Source organism: Drosophila sulfurigaster, chromosome X (assembly GCF_023558435.1).
Source record: "Drosophila sulfurigaster albostrigata strain 15112-1811.04 chromosome X, ASM2355843v2, whole genome shotgun sequence".
Taxonomy (NCBI): Eukaryota; Metazoa; Arthropoda; class Insecta; order Diptera; family Drosophilidae; genus Drosophila; species Drosophila sulfurigaster.
In genome coordinates, this window is record NC_084885.1 from 20050131 (window position 1) to 20073730 (window position 23600).

Here is a 23600-nt window from a genome sequence, read left to right on the forward strand (position 1 = left end):
TAGCTCGCTTTAAGTATCTACAAATGTTATCAAATGTTATACACCGTAGACAAAATATCTTTAAATATCGTGTGTCAATTTCCCATTCAAAATATGTTAAAGAATAACGTCATTTGAAAATTTACAAGCCAATTGCATGTTGTATAACAAACATAACAGACAAAAGAGACAACGCAACGGCCTTTCTAACACAATTATTTATTTCTTTATTGGCTTACTCAAATTACATTTACGAATATAAATATGTTTTCGAGCTGAGTTTGGGAGTTTGTGGGGACTTATTCAATCGTGAATCAACTGCCAACTCGGCTCGTTTCAATAATTTTTGACAAAACCCAGGGCAATATTATTATTGCCACACACACACACATTTGAGAAATGCAATTCGATAGCTTTAACACTTGATCGCGTTTTTGGCGTGTAACTTATGGGCGCATAAACTAAAATTAAAGAGCCAACGAAACGAAATTTCAAATGCAAAATACGATATACAAAATATAAAATGAAAAATAAATTCAATAACAGCAAACACAGAAAGCCAAAAGTAAGTCACTTGCTTATCGAGCTGCCAACATCAGCAGCAGCCAAAGCAGCAGCCACGAGGCGTCGCTGTGGGGGCGAAACTCCCTCCTGGGTTCCCTCTTGGGTTCCCAGCAGTTCCCCTTTTCTCAGTCCCCACTCCCTCCCTCCCCCTTCTCACCACCCACACAATAAGCGACCCACTGCGGTGTCCAACTGTTGAGCTTGAGACATGCCGCGCAGGTTTTGTCCGCGGTTTGCATATATACAATTTTTTTTTTTTTTTTTTTTTTGTAATTTTTTTCTTTGCCGCCAAACGAATTTCTGTTAAATATTTGTGCTCTCGTTGCTGTTGTTATTTTATTGTTGCTGCTGCTGCCGCTGCTCGCAATGGTCTGGAATTTTAAATAAATGCGATTTAGTTGTGCAACATTTTTTTCTTTTCGTGCCCGTCGACGACGACGACGACGACGTGGACGCCACTTGCACCGCAAATTTATGGTAAATAATTAAAGAAACAAAGCAGCAGCAATAACAACGACTAGCACAAAATACAACAAAACACTTGAACGCACTTTAAATACGCTTACAGTAAAATACTTTTGAAAGCATTACTTTCAAATTTGCATTCTTCGATCATACTTAAAATTGTTATTAAAAATAAGTATGGATTTTAAGTATTCGATTATTGCATTGAAATTCATGCAAAGAATTCGAACTGGATTCGTTATTTTTCTTAGTTGCGTTAGAAATTGAAGAAAATCCAATGTCATGTCAAATTTAGAACTATTTGTATGGTATGATAATATTTTGAAACATTTCTTGGTTAGAATTTTGTATTGCTCTTTATTTATGTTCGCTTTATAAGCTGCAGCAAACTCTAAAAATTATTTCGATGGTTTTTTGAAATAATATTTGCTAATACATTCGCTTAATTATCTGACATTATTTTTGGAAGATATGTTTCTTTAAAATAAAAAAAAAATTGCTTCACTGGCTGTAAATTCGAATTAATTATTCTTCAGATTATTCTGCGTTATACTCAAAATTATATTATTTTATTCTAACATTTTCTCAATGTGCGCAACATCAAAAATATGAAAAATAATTGCTCTGGCTATATATAAAAGTTATTTAAATATTATTTTATTTTAGTTCTTTTTCATTAATTGGTATATTAATACCATATATTCTGCGTTTTTGGTATATTTTGGTATATTTTAGTATTTCTGCAGTATATTAATTTGATATATTAGCTTAAATTACTCTCGCTAATCTAAATGGTATATCGTTTTACAGGGTATTTTTGCAGTCTGGTATTCTGCGTTTTTCCTTGTTTTCAGTTGGTATATTTCAGTATTTTTTGCAGTATATTAAGTTGGTATATTGGCTAAAATTACTCTCGCTAATCTAAGTATAATATTATTCTGTTTTACAGGGTATATTTGCAGTCTGGTATTCTGTAGTAGAGCATTTTTCCTTGTTGTCAGTTTTGTTGCTTTGGGTTTTTATTAGTTGCTGCAAAAGCCACGAAAAATCAACGTCGATCAAAAATGCAGCCTTCCACAAAATGCGAGTGCATATGCTCGCATATATGTATATATATATATTTATATTGTATATATATATAGAAATCATAGAGGTATGAGTATGGAGTATATTCTGTGTTCGATTGCTTTGACGTGAAAGCGAGAGTGTTGCCGTGATTGTTGCTTTAGTTGTTGCTGTTGTTGTTGTTGCTGTTGTTGGTGTCCCAGTTACGCGCCAAGCATAACTTAAGGCAACAACAAGCGAAGAGCGAAGAGCAACCGCCAATGGTAGCAACAAAATATTTACAAAATATATATTCATTGATTTCTCGAGCGTCGTAATTTTTTTATAGGTTTTCTTTGTTGTTCGCTTGCTGTTGTGTGGTTTTTCATTTTAGATCATTTCTTTGTGTTGCGTTGTGTCTGTTGTGTGTTGTGTTGTGTTGTGTTGTAATCGAGCCCAGTGATTAATCAATGGCATTATATAACGTGCAACATGTGGCATGTGGCATGTGGCATGCAATAAACAAACAGTCGATGAGCATTAACAAAATGTACAACAGCAACACACACCAAAAATGTTCTCTGCTTGCGTTCTCACTTGAATCATGCGAAGGAAATGCAGCAGCCAAGAGGAGGGAAGGAGAGGGGGGAAGAGAGGGGGCGGGGGAGGGAACATAATTATATATGACTGCGGTTGAGATTCTGTGCGATTCGAATGCGATTGTAATTGCGCAGCTTGCGACGTCAATGGAATGTCGACTGCGGCCAATGCGTCGTATGCGTAATCTTGTTGGATATTCAATATTACGTATGCGCCGCGTTGTTCCGCAGTGCACAGCCCACAATTATGTGGGCTGAAACTGTGTCACTCACAGACACACACACACACAAACCGAGTTGATACCACACAGCAGCCACAGACAGAGCCACAGCCGCAGCTGGAGCTGAAGCCAGGCTGCTGTTGGCCACAATTTCCGCTAACCAAATCCCAAAATCGATTGGCAGCAACAAGCATTAAATGCAAGGCGCACGCGAAACGAGCGAGCAATAAAAAATCACTTGATTTGCATTCGAAGCATTCGACCGCCCGCCCCCTCCAATAACTTCAAACTCTGGGCTCTGGGCGTGGGAATTTGTGCTGTTGAGATTCCAGCTAAATAAAGGGTAAAATCCTCTCCTCCCCCTCCCCTTCCCCTCTTCTTCTTTCTCCTCTCATCTAGTAGACCTCTTCCTCTTCCTCCTTGAATCGATTCAAGTCGAGCGCGCAAACAACTTTATTATGCAAAAAAGCGCAGCGATTTTTTGATGCTCGATTTCGAGGAGGCGGTCGCCTTCCATCATGATTTGCCCCTAATGACAAAGTATTTAACTGCTTAACGTCGCCCTCTTTAGCAAAAGGGCAGCAGCTGTAGCTCTGGCTGTGACTCTTGCTGTGGCTCTGACTGTGGCAAAAGCGTAACAGCATTCCAGCAGCTGGAACCAAACAACACACCCAAAACACTAGAACAGCGTTTAAAGTTGGGCCAATTCAATTCGTTTCAAATTCAACTGAATTCACTTTAAGTCTCTGGAACTAAATCAAACAACATCCAGCTGCTTAAGACAGTGTTGACAAAACTTCAAACGAACTAATTGCAAATATTTAAACAACATTAATTCAAAATACGCTGCTCATAAATCGTTCGACTAATCATTTTACTTGAAGATGATTTAAATTAAAAAATTTAATTCAAAATTATAAATATTGACAATGTTCCAACATTAATTAAAGAATTGAATTCAAATTTATAAACATCAATTTGAAATTATTTCCAATACTGAAAATCGCCAAGAGCAAAATCAAAAGTTTCTTTTAATATCTTCCTAATGTATAAAATATTTTCAATTACGTTGAATCGAATCTAAAAACTTTTGAAAAATATATGAAGTATGTATTTCAAATATAAATTTCTCTAAATAAAGCAAATTAAAATGTGAATAGCCATATTTTTAAAACTACTTTGCAATTATATAGTTGTCTTCCCAAATAATCACTAATGATTTTAAAAATTAAAACTGTATGCATTTAAATTGCTTAGAAATTCTTTGGGAACAAACTAAGAAAACTAAACTTAAAGTTTTGAGAAGGAGAACTTAAGCAAGTCAATGAAAATAAGTTTTCAATCACAAAAAACATTACCAAAAACAAAAAATTATATATAAAAACTTCAAAATAATAATTTTTCTTTTCTACTGCAAAAAGGAACTTGAGTTTTCTTTAAGCTGTCAAAAAAAGTGTCATAAAATTAATCTAAGCTAAAATCCAAAGCTGTTAACTAATTTCTCTTTCTGCCTTTCAACACTAGAAATTGAATATTGAACAAATATCTTTTCATTGTAGTTGCCTTTAAGCTTAGCTTCTTTGGCAGCCACATTTGGCTATAAAAAGGCTAATTGCGTCGCTCTGTCGCTGCCGTCGAACCCGTTAAGCGTTGCTCTGCAAGAGTTGACTGCTCTGGCTCTAGCTGTGGCTCTGGCTGTGGCTCTGGTTATGCGGCTGTAAGTCTGTAAGCCAATAGGTTGCATGTTGGTCAGCCGCTTGATTGACACCTTTTAACTACCGTGGCGCAATTGAAGTCGACGACTTTTGCGACGCTTGTGTTAAATTATTCACTTTGACTGAGACAAAAACACAAGAAAATAACTAAGAAAGCTGCGGTCGAGTATGCTCGAAAAGTGAGATACCCGTAACCCATTCTGAAGAAAATTATTCTTAAAATATACTGAAAAATATACTACAAAAATACTTAAATATACCAATGACTATATTTGGTATATTAATATAAAACTATATGGGGTGACTTCTGTCTAAAAATACTGAAATATACTGAGGGCTATAATTGGTATATTCACATAATACTACATTGATATAATACTATATACTCTACGGGGTTGACTTCTTTTGCCTAAAAATACTAAAATATATCGAAGGCTTTATTTGGTATATTGATATAATACTACATTATTGGAATACTATATACTTCATGTACATCCATGTACATGTATATACCGAAGGCTATATTTGGTATATTGATATATTTCAATGTAGTACATTGAAATAATATATAATTAATGGGGTGACTTCTTTTGCCTAAAAATACTAAAATATACCGAATACTATAATTTCTATATTGATAGTATTATATCAATATTAGAATACTATATACTTCATGGATATATTGAAGGATATAATTGGTATATTGATATACTACAACATTGATATATTACTATATACTCTATGGAATGACTTTAGCTTAAAAATACTGAAATATACCGATGGCTATATTTAGTATATAGATAAAATACTATATACTTAATGGGGTTGGATGATGACTTTATCTGCCTGTTACACAAAGTTATAATACCCTTCTATCCTATGGTTAGCGGGTATAAAAAAAAAACAGGCAACGCAACCCAAAAGCCAAACCCCAAACCCCGTGACATATTTTGTTGTTGTTTCGTTTGCCACACACACACACACACACACACAAACACACAAGAAAAACCTTTCGCAACAGAAACATTTAGCAAAGGATTCAAACTGAGTTGAGAGCTGGCAATTTTCAATTGGCACTTTTGGCCCTTGTGGGTGGCGCTGTCGAAATTGAAAATTGGAAATTGAAATTGCTGTTGATAATCTATAAAACAGCAAAAAAAATATATATATATAATTATAATCATAATTATGCTTGGCCTCTTGCCTCTCGCTTATGCAACAGGAGAAGAAAATGGAAGCTGTCTCTTTGTGGCAGTTGCAGTTGTTGTTGTTGCAGTTGTTGTTGTTGCTCGATGGCTGCCACGCCCAGCTGACGGTTGCCATTAATAGTTTGTGCGATTGAAATATTTGCACGTCGCATATTTAGTTAGCATAATTTGCTCTCTAATTGTCACTGACAACTTAAGAATGCGACTGGTTGTCGTTGTTGTTGTTGTTGTTCGTCATTGTCAACACTCTTTGGCTGCTGCTGCTGCTGCTGTTGTTGCTGTCGATTGCATATTTATTTATTAGCACAACAAGTTGTTGCAATTACACCCACCTCACTTGCCCTGCGAATGCGAAGGAAACGCTAATTAACGGTTACGCTTAAAGACTGAATGTTGTCACATGTTAATCGAATGCATTCGATTCATCTAGTATCTAGTTTATCTATCTATCCAGTCTTCTACTCTGTCTGGGAACCAAAACCTATACTTAAGATCATTTACAAGCGGTCAATTGCGAACCTCTGCGAACCTCAGCGAACCGAACTCAACTCAACCCAACCCAAAAGCCCAGCCCAACCCAACCCAACACAATTAATCTAACTGAAAGCTGAATGTGTTTCACTTCCAGACTCAACTCAACTGGCAATTAATTTTATTAGGTGTCCGATGTACACACACATACACAGACACGCATACACTAATAAGTTGACTCTCTAATTTCCTCCTTCGGTAACCTTTGAGAACTCTGTTCTCGCATTATTATCGCATTAAATTTGCCAATTGATCACCTCATTGATTAGCTAATTACAATCAAACTGCCAATTGATTGCCTCGAATCGAATGAATGTCGAGTAATGATTAAATTGGAAAGAACAGCAGTTTTTTCCTCTTCGAGATTATTGATTAATTAGCCATCGAATGATATGATTTGCTTTGAGTGTAACAAATAATTTCATATTATTCACTTTCACGTCAATTCATTTTCAATGTTTCAGCTCAAGATTTATACAATTTAAAGGTTAGTTTTAAATCGAAAATAAAGTAAAATCAAATAATATTTGCCTCAATAAATGAAAATAAATAATAGAAGGAATTAAAATTTTAGAAAATCAATCAAAAGTTGCTAAATAAACTACAACAAAAAATAAAATGGAATATTATAAATTCAAAACTATTGAGTAACTAATGTATAAATAATATTCATAACCATCTATTTAATAATTTTGAAACTTTAACATAGCAAATTTCAATTCAAAGATAATTTACTTAAAAAAATGAATGTATAAAAGAATCTATTTTTTATTATAAGTTATACTTAGGCAATATTTTTTTTCTAACTTATTTCTCTGATCATTCAACATGACACTTTCCAAGCAAATATGTAAAGAAGAAACTAGCTTTTCTTTTTACTTTTTTCTTTAAAAATTCTTTTCATTACATTATGTTTCCTTAATTGAAACTGTTTCAAAGATTTATTTTTTATATTTCACTTATGTTCATTTGCAAAATTTCTTTTCTTTCGTAGTTGATCTCTAATTTATAAAAATACTTGGAACAAGTAGAAACCCCATTTCACTAACAAAACTTGATGAAAATTTGTTGAAATGAACTGCAATTAAAAGCGTTGTCAAGCTGTTTTCTTCTGTTTTCTGCCTTTCAAATTCTCAGAGAATGGCCAAGAATGGCGACAAGTGTTTGAGGTTCAAAGTAAAGTAAAGTAAAGTAAAGTAAAGTGAAGCAAAAGTGAAGCAAAGTAAATGCATTTCCGTTCCACTGCACTGAATTGGGTTTGGCAGTGGTTATTTTGTTGTTGTTTTGTTTTGTTGTTTTGTTTTATGCAACTCACCTTTGGATCTTAAGATATCACAGAATGGTTGTTTTGCATTAAGAAACGGCGACACTTGTTGTTGTTGTTGTTGTTCTTTTTGTTGTTGTTGGTATTATTATTGTTGTTGTTGCTTCAGCAATTTGCTTGCTACTTTTTCGGTCGGTTCAAAAGTTCCCTCGATGTTGTTTGTTGCTTTAAATTTGCGTTTGTTCGTTCTACTTGCTTCTGGCTATTAACGTGTCTCTCTCGCTCTCTTTCGTTCGCTCTCTCTCTCTCTCTTTTTATATATATATAATTCTCTGTATTGAAAATGTCTTTCTGAGTTTCGTTGTCGAGTTTCTCGCTTTAGTTTGTTTTTAATGTTATTATTGCTCTTGGCCAATTCTCGCAGCCAGATAATTGTTTATGTGCTTCTTGTTGCCGTTGTGGTTGTTGTTGTTGTTGTTGTTGTTTTGATTGTTGTGGTTGTTCTACATGTTGCACAGACAGCGACAACAACATGACGCAGCCCCCAAAGTCGATTTGTAGCACTGCAAAAAAGCAAAACAGGAAGAACATTATTAAATTAATAAACAAAACTTCAATGCGATATATGAAATTATTTTGAAAAATCATTCGCCTCGGGGGAAGTAAAATAAAGTTCTTTATTCGTATCGATGTGTGGAAATCATTAGCCGGAAAAGTCACAAATGCAATTACGTTCAGAACGGACACATCTAATGAAGCATAACATAGAGTTTTGTTTCTGTTTCTGTATCTGTTTCTGCTTTTTATGGCTGGCAATTTACATTAGTCCAAACCCGATTGCCATTGAAATGGAACGCAGACAGAGAGAGAAAGAGAGAGAGAGAGAGAGACAATTAAAATAGTTGAAAATGTTGAAATTAAATTGCTTAAAATGTGTAATTAACATTTTTAATGAGCGTTTAATTAAGAGATTTATAAACGGTAGCAGCACTCGAGGGCTGGGCACCAACTCTCTGCAGCTCTTAATGTGACTTATCAAGGTCTGTCTCTGACTCTGTCTCTGAATCTGAGTCTGAGTCTGAACCTGGGTCTCAATCTCAGACTGAGTCTAGGTCTAGGTCTGATACTGAGACTGGGAGTTGTGACTGTGACACTGACATCGACTCCGAGGCGAAGAAGAGTCAACGTCTTTGACATCAACGTTGTTCGGTATATTTTTGAGTACTGAAATGCGCTTAATGGCTTCAATTCGTTTGACCCAACGAAGCTGAGCAGTTATACTAACTTATAATTGGAAATTGGTATAGTTTATGATAAAATATGAATGAAATATGACATATATTATAAGTAAATAAAGAAAAGAAATGAAAAAGAGCATGGATCATGTTGGCATTTTCAATTTAAGCAGTACGGAATATAATAATGAATTCTTAGAGAAAAAAAAGTATTTATGAAAACTTAAGATAAATGAACTGTATAATGCATCATATACATAATTCAAATACAAATAATAAGAACAAGAAAGAGACACAGTCTATTTTGTTTGGCCCCATTTTGTATAATAGTAAAACAGTGCAGTATTATATTATCTTGAAATACAGTTAATATACCACAAAAATACTAATATACACACCAACGGCTATATAAAGTATCCCGATATAGTATAACATGGAAAATATACCATAGAATATAAAAATATACCATACTGTCAGACAAAGAAGTTATCGTAAATGAACACTTAAGAATTGAGGCTTAAGAATTAAGACTAAATATAATTAGATACTGTTTTACTTGGGGTAATTTGTTTTTCGAAAAATGTTTGATTACTATAAAAATTATTAATGTACATATATTTTTAAGGGTATTATTAATGTGTAAATTAGGATTTTCATCATGTTTTATATATATTTAATTGAGTTGCAAGAAATGTTTGATCAGTGAATAATCACATTTCGGATAGCATAGATTAAAAAGTTGCCTTTTTCCATGAAATTCACTTTTGGTTGTCACAATCATTTTGTCTGTGCTTTAAGAAGTTTTTTTTCCTAATTTTTTTTTTAAGCAAAATTTGTGCAATTTAAGCAAAAGAAAATAGCGAGATGCAGCTAATTTATGCGGGACCTCAATCTGATAATTTACAGAAACAACTAAAGATCTCCTAGTCAAGAGAAATCAATGACAAACTGCGGCAATCAATTTCAACACCAAGTTAAATGCAAATGTGTTCTTTTGTGTCGGTCTGAAACTTCTAAAGCTCAGAGTCAGCGTCAGTATTGATCTTGTCCAGACGTCAACGTCAAAGTCATCGACATCGACATCGTCATCGGCATTGTTATCGTTATCGTGATGCAACTGCAAGCGAAAGGCGGAAATTGCTCGATTCAGTGAGCGCACGCCGCAGGAATTAAGTAAAAGAAACAAAACAGTAAACGTGAACAAAAACAAAACAAAACAAAACAAAAACAAAGAAAAGAAAAGAAAAAACACTTTTCAGGTGGCAAAAGAAAAGCTGAATGGAGAAGAATGTCACAATGTAGCACACAGCACACAAGTGTGTGTAAAAGTGTGAGTGTACTTTTTGATGATTTCTTATTGCCAAGTTGCCAACAGTTGGTCAACACTTGACGCCCAGTTAATTGCTTGCAACACACACACACACACACACACACACAAACTCGCATTTTTCTGCCAGCTGTTTGCTCAACTGTGCGTGCACAGTACATACATCAAAATTACATTAGTTCGCATCGTATCGCATTGGATCGTATCGGGTAACTGAACTATATAGGCATAGGCATAGGCATAGTCATAGAGAGAGAAACATTACCAACAACTATCCAACTATCCAACTAACCAAGTGACCCATTTTTATTAAGTACAACAAACGCGACGTCGCGTCGGCATCGAGTTTCGGTCTCGATGTGTTAATTAGTCGCCTCTTTGCTTTACTTTTGTATTTTTATTTTGCCTCTTTGCCTTTTATTTGCTTTGATGTTTGCCAACTGTTTTCTTAATGATCAACCCGGTGTATGCACACCTCGAGATCGCTTTGCGAGTGCTACCTATTACGATCTCAAAGTTTCACACAGAACTCGAACAACTTTGCTTCAATGGGCAGTGTGTCAACTCAGGTTAAGTCGAGTACTTAATTCTCTTTATTTCCTTCTTTGAATACCGTATCACTAACCTTTCAACTCACCCAAAAACACACAAAATACGGCAAAGGAAGGAAGCGAGCTTACTTGACTGTGAGATACTAGCCATATATGTTGAAAAGGTCAAAACATTGCAGTATTATTCTTAAAATAAACCAAATCGGTATTATCCTTAAATTATCCCTTAAATAATATACCACAAAAATTCTAAAAATATACAAACCGATGTATTATTTTTTTAATATACTGAATTAATATATCACATAATACTAAAATATACCAAAATCGTTATTATCCTCGTTTTATACCATATTATATACCAAAAGACGTATTACTTTTATGGTGTATGAAATAAATATGCTATAAAATTAAAGTACACCAAATAAATGTATCCCAAAAATACTAAAATATATCGAACGCTATTCTTGGTATATAGATATAGTCTATCGCTAAAAAAATGTTCACACAGACAGACAGACAGACATATTTTTTTGCCTATTGACGATGAACAAAAATACTAAAATATATCGAACGTTATTTTTGGTATATTGATAAAATACTACACACTTTATATACCATAGAGTACGAAATATACCAGACTGTCAGCTTTTGAGATAATAATTAAGGTTACAAGAGCTTCTCTAAAACTACAGTTTTTTTTCTTGCTTCTGGCAAATATCTTAAGCGCTAATGAAGTTACAAATCAATATAACAATATTCTCAGTGAAATTGGTAAGACCTTCTTAATGTATTCGTTAAACTTACAACATAATTATGAATTTGTAAGCCGAAGGCTAAGTTAGTGCTAATTTTAATTATATTTAACTTTAATAAATAAAATAAATAAATTATATGTTTTGTCTTTATCAAAATTAATTTAATTAGTTCATTATATGTTCATTAAATACAAAGTATTAATTATTTGTAATTTTGGCATACAACTTTTAATAAACAATGCGTCGGCAGTTCACCTTAAATGCATGTAAATCGGATGAAACTGTTTCTCACTTATGCAATTTCGTATAGTAAAACTGTTATTCTATTAGGTTCAAGCTAAACTCAAAAATCGATCATCATTTTCTCTTACTTAATTAGAAAAGTTATGAACAAATTAAGTAAGAGCAAATGATAATCGAATTTTGAGTTTGATCTGAGCCTTATAGAATAAGTGTTTGAATAAACGAAAATCAAAATCTAGTATATTAGATCTATCAACCTTTAAATTCTGATTAAAATTGTAAGAGTGTTAAAATTAAGTTGAGATAAAGAATTTCATATAATAAAATATAAATGCAGCAATTTATTTATTATTATATTTTACTTGTGCTGAAACCAATTGAACTAACAATTGCATAACAAAGAAATATAACGCATACGCCGCATAGACCAACAGAGAAAACACATGCAAATAAATTAAACACAGGCGCCATCTAGTGTTCAAGTGTGTTTCAATGTTCAAGAGTTCTTTCAAGTTCTTCAACGTTTTGTCATGATTTTGTCAAATGCATTTGTCAAACATGAAGCGTTAAACATCAGAGGCGATGTCACAAAAAAAACCGCATAATAAGAATTGTGTGTGGAAGCCACAAATTGCACTTGAGGACAACTGTCAAATGGTGTAAATACAACAAACAAAAAAAAAACAAAATGAACAAAAAACAACAACAAGAGAAGCAATAAGCGATACAAAGCGATACATTTGCCGCCCTTGAAACATTTGCTGAATAACCGAAACCTTGAAACTGAAACTTCAAATTGAAACCGTAACAGCAAACGGAGACTGAAACTGAAACTCAAACTCAAACTCGAGACTGAATGAATACTGCTGTAAATGTGGATCAGAAAAACGCTGCACGTCGTTGTTGGAGCCGACAAATTTGCTGTCGATTCACGAGAGTCACGAGACCAAAGAGAGACCAAGAAACCAAATTCGAATGCCTTCCGCTGGTGGCAAGTGCTACACATCAACAGCAACAGCAACAACAACTCTATTATGCATGGAACGCCGGCGAAATCAAAGCGCCAAAGACATCAACTAAATGATTGCAGAGGCAGAGGCAGCAGCAGCAGCCCCCAAGCAGCAGCCAAAAGTTGTCGGTGATTAAACAATGCTCGTAAAAAAGAAACAATTATTGAGCGAGAGCAAGAGCGAGACGGAGGAGCGTGAGTTTGGTTAAATGTTTGGCGAGATGCTCGCTTCGTCGCTTAATGAATGAATGAATCGAATGATCAAGCGAACGATCGAAACGATCAAACGAATGCAGTCAAAAGCAAATGAATCGCTGCAGAGACTTGAAGCGTGAGATTGTGCGAGCGGAACTCGTAAATCAACGAGTTGTTGTTGTTGTTGTTATCGATGTTGTTGCTGCCGATTGTCGTCAGCATCTTCCACAGTTGCCACTGTGCAACACTCTTCGCTGATCATCATCAACGGGAGGCGTTAAAATGTTCGATAAGCAGTACACAACAATTTAGTGTACTTTTTGATTAATCGTCTTGGGGTGTGGAGTGTTTGCTTGTTGTTGTTGTTTTTTTTCTTTTGCTTTTTATGCCATTTATCGGGGGCATTAATTGGACGCAAGCTGCAAAAATTCCGACTGCCGTTTAATTGAGGAATCAGCCCGTCAGATCGTGCCACACGCATCTGGCCAAAAACAGTTGCAACATGCAACAACAACAACAACAACAACAACTTAGGGAAATTGCAAAACATTTGGCCAACTCTCGCGACTTCGATATCCGGTTGACTTAGACAACGACTTCGACTTCGACTTCGAGTTCGACTTCGAGTTGTTCAACAACTTATTAAATCATTTTTGTGTATATGTTTTCTTGCACTTTTCGTGGCTGCAAAATACAAAAAAAAAGCGGCACGCAAAATGCATTTTCCAAAGCAACAGCACAACAACAAAATCTGCATAAAAATCATAATATTCAACACACTTGGCTCATATGGAAAAGAGTTGCAAGCACAGCGCAAAAAGGAAATGATAACTCAACTCAGACTTGGGTTGTAGAATTTACAAATAAGAGAACCTGGGATCAACTCCAGAAATGAGTCACTCTGAATTATGGACGACATAATTAATGCTTCCTTATTTGCCAAGTTATGAAACTTTAGAAATTTGCTAAATGTAAAATGTAAAGCTATTTAAGCTTAGAGAGTTGATAACTAAGAACTTATATAATATAGAACTATATAACTATGGAGTGCGTGAAAACACTGTCTATTCAATCACACTCAATTATAAGTAATGGGTGGATTTATAAAGAAGGAGTCATCTCAGACTTCACACAGTGTTAACAGCCAAGACGATATCGAATAATAAGCGTAAAGTTAGAGCGGTGATTTTTGGTACACACAATATTCACTCAAGTATTTAAGATTGCTGAAAACTTGGGTGCGATCAGATAAAAATTGTAGAAGTTATTAAAGAAATGCTTTTGTATGAGCAAAAAGCGGCTACTGAAATCTGAACTTAATTAGTTTGGCTGATAATCTAGTTTATTTTACACTCTATGGTATATTTTGAATGTAGTTCTAGCTCAGCCTTTGGTATATTCTTAGTATCTGTGCGGTATATTAATTTAGTATATTTTCAAATTAATACCGCACAGGGTAGGGGTTAGCCTTTGATATATTCTTAGTATCTGTGCGGTATATTAATTCAGTATATTTTCAAATTAATAGCACAATGTTTCACTTTTATTTACAACGAGTAGCGGGTATCTCACAACTTTCTTGTATTTTATTGATTTTTTTTTTGCAAACTTGTAACTGTTCAATTTTTATGTTATTTATTATGAATAGGTTCATTAATAGGGAAATCATTTATTTTAATTTTAATTATTTTGCCAAGTTCCATCAACGTTGATATTTGCATACATAATTGAATTTAATAATTTGTTCAGTCAATTTTCAAGCCGCCTTTGCTTGAGAAAAGTTTTGGTTATACAAAAGTGAATTAGAAATTTGGAAAACAATATCAACAACATCCTGTGTTTAGCTGATCACAATATTGTGTGATGATCGTCTCTCTCTCTCTCTCTCTCTCTCTCTCTCTCTATCTCTCTCTTGCTGATGATCTACAATATTTATGCCACTCATAATCAAGCATTTGAATTGTCGGTTGCATTTGGCGAACGTTATTTCCCAACAGTTTCACCTGCTGCAACTCTAATGTTATTTCCCATGCTCTTTTTTTTTATTTGTTGCGCGCGCGCACTTGAAAAAAGCTGTGTAAAAGTGTGGCATATGTGAAAAGCAAAACACACGCCCACCAACCAATGCGACCACCATTGTGTTTGATGGCGAGAAAGTTTTCTTTTTGCTGTTTTTATTTGCCACACTCTGCGCAATTGAGGTTGAGGTTGAGGTTCACCACTTGCCACTTGTCACAACAACACTCGCGTTGCATGGCAGCCACATAAATTGCACAGACAAATAAATTGTCATGACACTGAGTGGCACTTTACAACACTGGCTGCCAGAATTTTGAAAGCCAACACACAAGTGGTGAAAATGGCTTTGAAAGTAAATATATTTATACATTATTTTTTGTTGTACCCTAGAAAGTCATTCTAATAATAAATAAATATAATTTTAATAATAGTAAAAGTCTGAAATAAAATCATTTCCAGCCAAATAATGTTTAAATGTTAAATAAAACGCTTGATACGAAAATATTATTAGAATTTCAAAAGTAAAATGCTAAAGAAAACTGAACTGAAAATGTGATATTATTTTTCCATTTCCTAGAAAGTAATTCTAATAATCAAATATATTTTTTTTATGAAAGTAAAAATCAGAAAGAAAATGTTTTCGCAAAAAATTATGCTCAAATGTTAAAATTCAGAATTAACATGTTTTCCGCGAAAAATTATGTTAAATTTATAAAAAATAAAAATAGCAAATTAATGCTAAAGAGGACCGAAAAGTATCTAAATTTTAGACATTATTTTTTCCAGTCATAGAAGAGTAATTTCAACAATAAATATCTTTTTTATGATAGTAAATGTCAACAACAAAATGTTTTCCAACAAAAATGTTTAAATAATCAGAAAAAAACAAATTATAATTGCTAAGAAAAAAGGCTAACTTTGTAACGTGACAACACTGCTCGAAAGTCCATCAAAAGAAGAATGAAAAAAGGCTAACTTTGTAACTGCTAGCTAACACTAAAATTCGCCAAATCTAGCCAAAAGTGACAACACTACTCAAAAGTCATGCAAAAGACGAACGAAAAAATGGCTAACTTTGTAAATAATAGCTAACACTAATAGTCGCTAAATCTAGTCAAAAGTGATAACACTGTTCGAAAGTCCAGCAAAAGACGAACAATTTCTATTTATTTTGGCGAGTTTTATAGCACTGAGCCAACGTGCGTCCACAAAAAGCTGACAGCTACGTCAAACGAGCAGCTGCAATAACAAACAAGAAGAAAATCAACACAAACACAAAAATCAAGGGCTAGAGCAATGTTTTCCTTAGGAAAAAGGATGCCAGATGCGGTAAGGTAAATAAATAAAGCATGTCGCTTAAAACAAAAACAAATGTGTGTACGACAAAATTAATCTAACGGCGAAATGGTTCCCATAACATGCAGATACAGTTCGCTTGAGCCACGAATGCGCAATTTGCGAGCACAGAGCTTGAGCAACCAACGTATTTCGAGATAATCGGCGCCCTGCATTATCGATCGCACAACCGGCAGCTTCTCCCTGAGGAACTCCTTGTCCCAGTCATCGATCTGGTATTCAACGTCTTCGGGTTCTATTTTGGACTGCACCCACTGTGGCTCCTCGTCGTCCTTGTGAAACTCCAGCCACAGTAGAATCTTGAGGAGCTCTTCGGAATTGATGCCATGCATGGCAAGCTTCAGTTCGTTTCCCTCATCGAGGTCGCAGTATTTCAGCATGTTTTGTATCACCATCGATCGCTGCAGCACCTTGAGATCGATGGCGATTACACGTCGATCTCTGGTCTCCAATCGTATGAAGTTCTTCTCCATTTGGTATAATTAATTGTTGAGTTTACCAAATATATTTTTACTATTGATTCTCACTTTATTAACACTACAATTTGACATGGAAATCAGGGAATACTATATAGAAAGTCAAAATTACTTGTATTTCTCATTGTGTTAGGAAGTTAGGAAATATTTGTTTATTTCCAATTGTTGGGATTAACTTGTCTATGTTAATATTTATGAGTTTCTTGCAGTCACTTTCAATTTCGCCTTTTACTCGTAAGTACCGCAAGTTATTTATTTTATTATGTTCAATAAATTTTTAAGTATTACCATCTCTAAAGCACTGCTAATCACTTTGGTGTAATACAAAACATGAAGTAATTTTAACAAATTAACGTAAATGAAGACAAAAAAAAAAGAGTGAGAGAGAGAGAGAGAAGTCAGTCAATCAAGTGATTGTTAAAATATACCGAACTAATATACCCAAAAACATATTTGTTATAACTATATACTGCTGCATTCCAAATATACCATAGTAAGCAAATTATACCACAAATGGCCAACCCAAGCATCTATGAGACTTTTGTTGATGATACCAAATAAATATACTGAAAAACATATTCGGCTTAACAATATACTACTACATAATGAATATACCAAAATATACTGCAAATGTTCAACATAAACAATTAAGCAATGAAATTAGGAAATCATTTCTTGATACTAAATTGAAATACCCCAAAAACATATACGGTATAACTATATACGAGGGTTGCTATTTATATTTCTGGCCTAATAATGAAAATGCGAATATTTATAAAAAAAAATGGATTTATTGTTTGTCACAGTATTCTCCAGCAAGATTTATATACTTTTGAATGCCCTAAAATCAATTTTCGAAGCACTTTTTCCACTCTGATTGAGGCACCTCCAAAACATGGTTTTTGAACGCTTTAACAGCATCTTCTGACATCGAAAATCGATGACCACGCTTTTTTTCGATGATGTGCGGGTATAAAAAGAAGTCATTGGGTGCCAAGTCAGGGCTGTACGGCGGATGACCCATGAATTCCACGTTTGGACCGCAAAAAAAGGCGCGGGATTGAGCTGGTGTGTGAGAGTTCGCGTTGTCATGGTGCGGAATGATCCATCTTTTCTTGTTCGTTTTTCGAATTTCTACGAGGACTTCAGGCTTACAAATTATGGTGTACCACTCAGAATTGACCGTCCTACATTGCTCAAGCGAAACAGTCGCCACATGACCAGTTTTACCGAAGAAACAGGCGACCATTTGCTGAATAGTGCTTCCTCCACGAACAAGGTTCGTTGGATTTGGCTCACCTTCAAAGACCCACACGGTCGATTGCTGTTTTGTTTTGGGCTCATAACCATAGATCCATGATTCGTCACCTGTGACTATCTTATAAATGTCTTTTGAAGCACAGGGAATGTATTTTTTCAAAATTTCTTTGAACCAATCCACACAAGCCTTTTTTTGAGCAAACGTCAAATTGTGCGGGATCCAACGAGAACAATCCTTTTTTACGACCAGGTGTTTATCCAATATCGAATGTATTCTGGTGGAAGAAATGTCAAAGGATGCCTCTATCTCACGATATGTCACATGACGATCTAGCATTATCAGTTCACGCACGGCATCAATGTTTTCTGGCCCAACGTCTGTTTTTGGACGACCTTCACAACCTTCGTCTTCCACCGAGCATCGGCCACGATAGAATCCATTAAACCAGTATTTCACAGGGCTATAGGATGGCACTTCATCGCCTTATAAAGATTTAAGTTCATCGGTGCACTCGTGTCGTAATAATCCAAGTCGAAAGTTGTGAAAAATGTTGGCTCAAAAGTGTTCACGAGTTAATTCGATTTTTCTGCCGAGGTAAGTTTTTGATTAATCGTTTATCGATATCAAACGTGCTCGTACATGAACAAGTTGTATGGAGCTTTTATTGATAAAAGTCCAAACTTTTTTTGGGAAATAGCCAATTGGTCCTAATATGGCTAGAAGTGACCTAGGCCAGAAACTTAAATAGCAACCCTCGTACTACTACATTCTAAATATACTATAGTATACAAAATATACCACAGATAGACAACCAAATATACTTAAATATATTCAAAAACACATTTGACTCAACAATATACTACTACATAATGAATATACCACATTGAGCACAAATTATAGTATACAAAATATACCGCAAATTTTGAACACAAACAATTAAGCAATGAAATTAGGAAATTATTTCTTGATACTAAATTGAAATACCCCAAAAACATATACGGTATAACTATATACTACTACATTCTAAATATATCATAGTATACAAAATATACCGCAGATTGCCAACCAAAGCAATTAAGCTATGAAATTGTGAAATTATTTCTTGATTTTCTACAAAAAAAAACCAAACTTGATCTGCGTGCACTAATAAAGCGAAAAACAAAATTGTTGTCTCTACAGTGTTCATTCGGACTCTAATCACGAATATATTCTTTATGGCGTCGAAGATTTCTTCTACTGCCAGTTGCATGGATTTCCTGTTCGCACAGAGTTATAAAAATGTCAAATACCATTCACTTAAATTACTTGTTGCCCAAGAGTTGCATAGTTTTTAGTTTCAAAGTCGATTCAAATGGGTTCTCTTATTATTATTTTATGTGCAAGAGGGGACAATCTCAAATATGCCAATTGAAATCGAAGTCGCTTGCAAATAGTTTTGAATTATTTCATATTTGAGCGCAGGCATAAATGGGCATATTTATTGGGCATTTACGAGCACAATGGAGAGTTGCAAACGCGACTTCAATCACTTCTACTCCGCCTCACTCTCTGATTGGCTCCACCTGCTGAGCTGAGCTAAGCTGAGCTAAGTTCAGACCCTCGCTTGGTTTGCTTGCTTGGTATTTGTGCACATTTAATGCATTTTTCGCGTGCTCCGCATAAATTTCCATTCAATTTCATTTCGATGTTGCGGCAGTTTTACTTTTGCTTTTGTTTCTTGTCGTTGCCTTTTGTCGCCGCTGCTCAAAACAATTGCAACAAGTGCAACTCAACGCCTCGAACAATTATTTGCTATTGAAGAAGCAGAAATCAACAAGTTGCCTACGATCTGCATTTCCATTTTTATGGTTGTTTTTTTGCTTTTTTGGCCAACTGAATACGCTACACAATCGACACATTCGTCATTCGAATAATTCAGTTGGTTCAGTGGTATAATTAAATCGCATTAATTGCAGCAGACACATTGCATTAATCGTATGTATGTGGCAATTGTGAGAACGAATCAAAAGCAGTTGCAAACTTTGGAATACGGAATACGGAACACGACGGCGCATGGAAAAAGGTGGAATACGGAATTCGGAATGGCTGTGAAACGAGACCGAGGCGAAAACAAATCGCATCGACCAACTATTTGTCGACCTCTCTGATTGCGTATTGTGAGTTATGAGAGTCTCGATGCGAACCTGAATCTCGATCTCAGTATCTCAGTCTGTATCTGCATCTGCATCCCAATGAGCTGACTGACAAATTGCTTGCATTTGTTAGTTATGACAGGTGCTGAGAGGCCCTTAAACCCGTTATCTGCTTACTAACTTAACTTAACGGTTACCTGCTTGTTAACCTCTTGGCCAGCGGCTGACAACAAACAAACAACAAACTGAACTGAACTGGACAGCGTTCGAAAAACATATTTGCAATGTGATTTTCATTTTAATGATCCCACATTAATTCGAGTTCTCCATTTTTAACCCTTTTTTGGAACAGCATTTTTGCATTTGTAATGCACACTTTCATTATTTAGTAATTTAATATGTTATATGTGCATTTTGAACTGTGTTATTGTACTATATTAATATAAGAAAATCTGTCATTTTAATTTTAATTTCTACTTTTTCTGTACACCGAAATATATGACTAAGACTAACTAAATTTTTAGCTGTATTAATGCAGCTCTTATTTCTAAAAAAAAAATTAATTAAAACATCACTAGAAATGTATGATAAACTTAATTAAACTATATCACATGCAAATCGCAAATGTGTTCATAGTTTTATCATAATAACAAGAAAGAAAACTACAGTCGAGAGTACTTGGCTGCGAAATACCCACTACCCAATTTCAATGAAACCATGTTCTAAAAATATACCATATAAATATACCGAAAACACCAAAAATATACCAAACCCAATTCAATGAAACCATATTCTAATAATATACCAAATTAATATACCAAATAATAGTACCAAATTTTAAATATACCGATAAAAATCTGAAATATGCCGAATGCAGCATATATATAGGTACTACATTTTAGATATACCAAATTTATATATAAAAATATACTGAGATATACCGAAGACAATATATAGTACTACATTTAAAATATACCAAATTAATATACAGAATAAAACAAAAAATATTCCAAAGTCAGTTCATAATACTAGATTTAAAATATACTAAATCAATATATCGAAAGTATACTAAAATATACCGAAGAAGAAGAAAAAATCATTAAATTTAAAACAAATCTAATTAATATACCGAAAAACACTAAAATATACTCAAGGCAGTATATAGTACTACATCTAAAATATACCACAAAATATAAAATATACCAAATTGACAGCCAACGCAATTAACACTCGATTGCAGTAAGCGTTTTTTTGGCCATAGAAAAATATTTCAAAAAAAAAGTTCAAATACTTCAATAACAGGAATCATAAATACTGCAGTTATTAATGAAAATTACACTTGCCATTCAATTTTGTTTGCTTTCAATTCAATTTTGTGTGTGATTACTAATTAATATTCGCAGCAAATTGAAAGTACTCTTAAAAACTTAACCCTCTAGAAATAGTTTCTATTCAAATTCGATAAACAAATTGGGAGATAAATTGCATGCACTTGAACGGAAACTAGATGAAGTTCACGTTTATTGCATGCACATAAATGCCATAAAGTTTTGCTATGCAAATTGAGTTTGTTAAACATTTCAATGAACTGAAATTAATCGGCACTAAAACCGAAGAAGAAATAAACCTCAAATGTGTTTTATTGCAGTTTATTCATCTTTTATGACTCGACTTGACTCTTTTTTCAACGGTTGCTTCTCATTGTAGCCAAAGTAAATTGAACAGCGGCAGCAGCAGCTAAGATTGCGCCTTTTTATTTTGGCAGGCGTAATTGAAAAGCCGACAACCGCAGCACGAAGCACGAAAAAAGCGAAAAGGAAAATGAATTTGCTGCAGATGATGATGATAATGATGATGATTAAATGCTGATGATGATGCGCGTGCCGTGGCGCCATTTGGCCATTTGGCGATTTGGCCAAAAAGCGAAACGATCTTTGTGCAAATTTGTTAACGCTTCCGGCCAGGCCAACAAGATGAAGCTAAAGTTGGAGTTGGAGTTGGAGTTGAAGTTGGACAGGTTCACTGGCTGCCCAGCTGAAGCCTTGCTACTGTTAATAGCAACAACAATGGCAATAATAATAATAACAATAATAACAGCAACAGCAACAGCTGCAACTTTGCCTTTTGATAGCTGTCCGACATTCACTTTGCCTTCTCGCTCAATGCCAAGGAAAAACGCGTCATAATTTCCGCGCTGCTTTTCACATTGGAATTCCACGTTTCAAACTCAAACTCTAACTCGACTTGATTTGAATTTGAATTTGAATGGGCAGCGGGTGAAAGATGAGATTGCACTTTTTGCATAAATAATTATGTCTCTTCATTGGCGCTCTATCGAAATAATTGTTACAAAGAATTGCTGCTGCTGTTGATGTTGGTTTTTCCGACAATTTTCAAGTGCCTTTGGCACTTTGAAGCAATTAAAAAAATTAAAAATACAAAATAAAAACAACTTGGCCCGGAAGCCGTACCCAAAACTGAACATTGCTTGGGTTAATGGGCAAATGGTCAAGACATCGAGATCGTGTTATATGTGGTCACAGCTAGAACAGCAGCAGCGGAGACCCGTTAATTATGGCTAATAAATATTAACTGCCAAAAGAGCAATAAACTAAAAGCTAAACTACCGATAAAGACAACCACTGGCAAAACCTAAAAAGACAAAACTGTAACTAAGTTGAAACTCAGTTTAACAGTCGCCAGTCTCTCTCTCTCTCTGGTGTCTGGTGTCTGGTGTCTAATGTCTGATGTCTGATGTCTTTTTGTGGCAGTATCTGTCTGGGATTGGTCGTATTTCATGCCACTTAATTGCAGGCCCACATTGTAGTTCGCTGCAAAGGAGGCACACGCACCACTGTGCACAGTGGTCCACGAGTCAAACAAACTTCGACAGCTTAATCCACTTATTATTCTAAACTTGTTTCTACAACTCATTCGTGTATACATTTCTATTAAATTCATTAAAAATCACTAAACAAAAAAACAAACTCCAAAACTAATAAATTATTCCGAATTGAATTGATTTCTATAGTTTAATTAATACTATTTCTTATGCAACACTATTTTTAACCACTTTTCAGAGAATTTACTAAATTTATGCATCTTTTTTAAATACGTTGAAAGTGAAATTCAATAAAATGTTTAAGCAAAAGTAATATATTATTGTAGTTTCATTTTTTTAAATGGTTTCTTAAGATTTATTTCTACTACTAAAACTGTTTCAATTATTACTTATTAATATTACAATTCAGCAAACAGTAATTTAAGTTTTTAGTTGCAGGAGACTAAAATGAAGAATTCTTTAAATTTAATAAATGGAAAATGTTGAATATAGAAATACAAACTTTTTACTTTGAAATAAAAATTCTAGCATTTAAATGCTTAGTGAAAGATCAGTATTATTTAAAGTATCAAAATTTTATGAAACTTGAACTATTTATTTAAAAGT

General features: G+C 34.4%; 2 protein-coding genes across 4 annotated transcripts in view; both read right to left on the reverse strand.

Moving 5' to 3' along the window:
• LOC133847758 (protein PRRC2A) overlaps positions 1-23600 on the reverse strand; it is a 56006-nt gene that overhangs the window by 10707 nt on the left and 21699 nt on the right. For all 3 annotated transcript variants that reach the window (XM_062282965.1, XM_062282966.1, XM_062282967.1), the window contains exon 3: positions 7642-8153. The gene's annotated coding sequence lies outside the window, so the exon portion shown is untranslated. The remainder of the gene's footprint in view (positions 1-7641; positions 8154-23600) is intronic.
• LOC133847858 (S-phase kinase-associated protein 1) lies at positions 16316-16756 on the reverse strand. The gene has a single exon (XM_062283123.1). It carries the CDS (start codon positions 16754-16756, stop codon positions 16316-16318), a length of 441 nt encoding a protein of 146 aa, XP_062139107.1.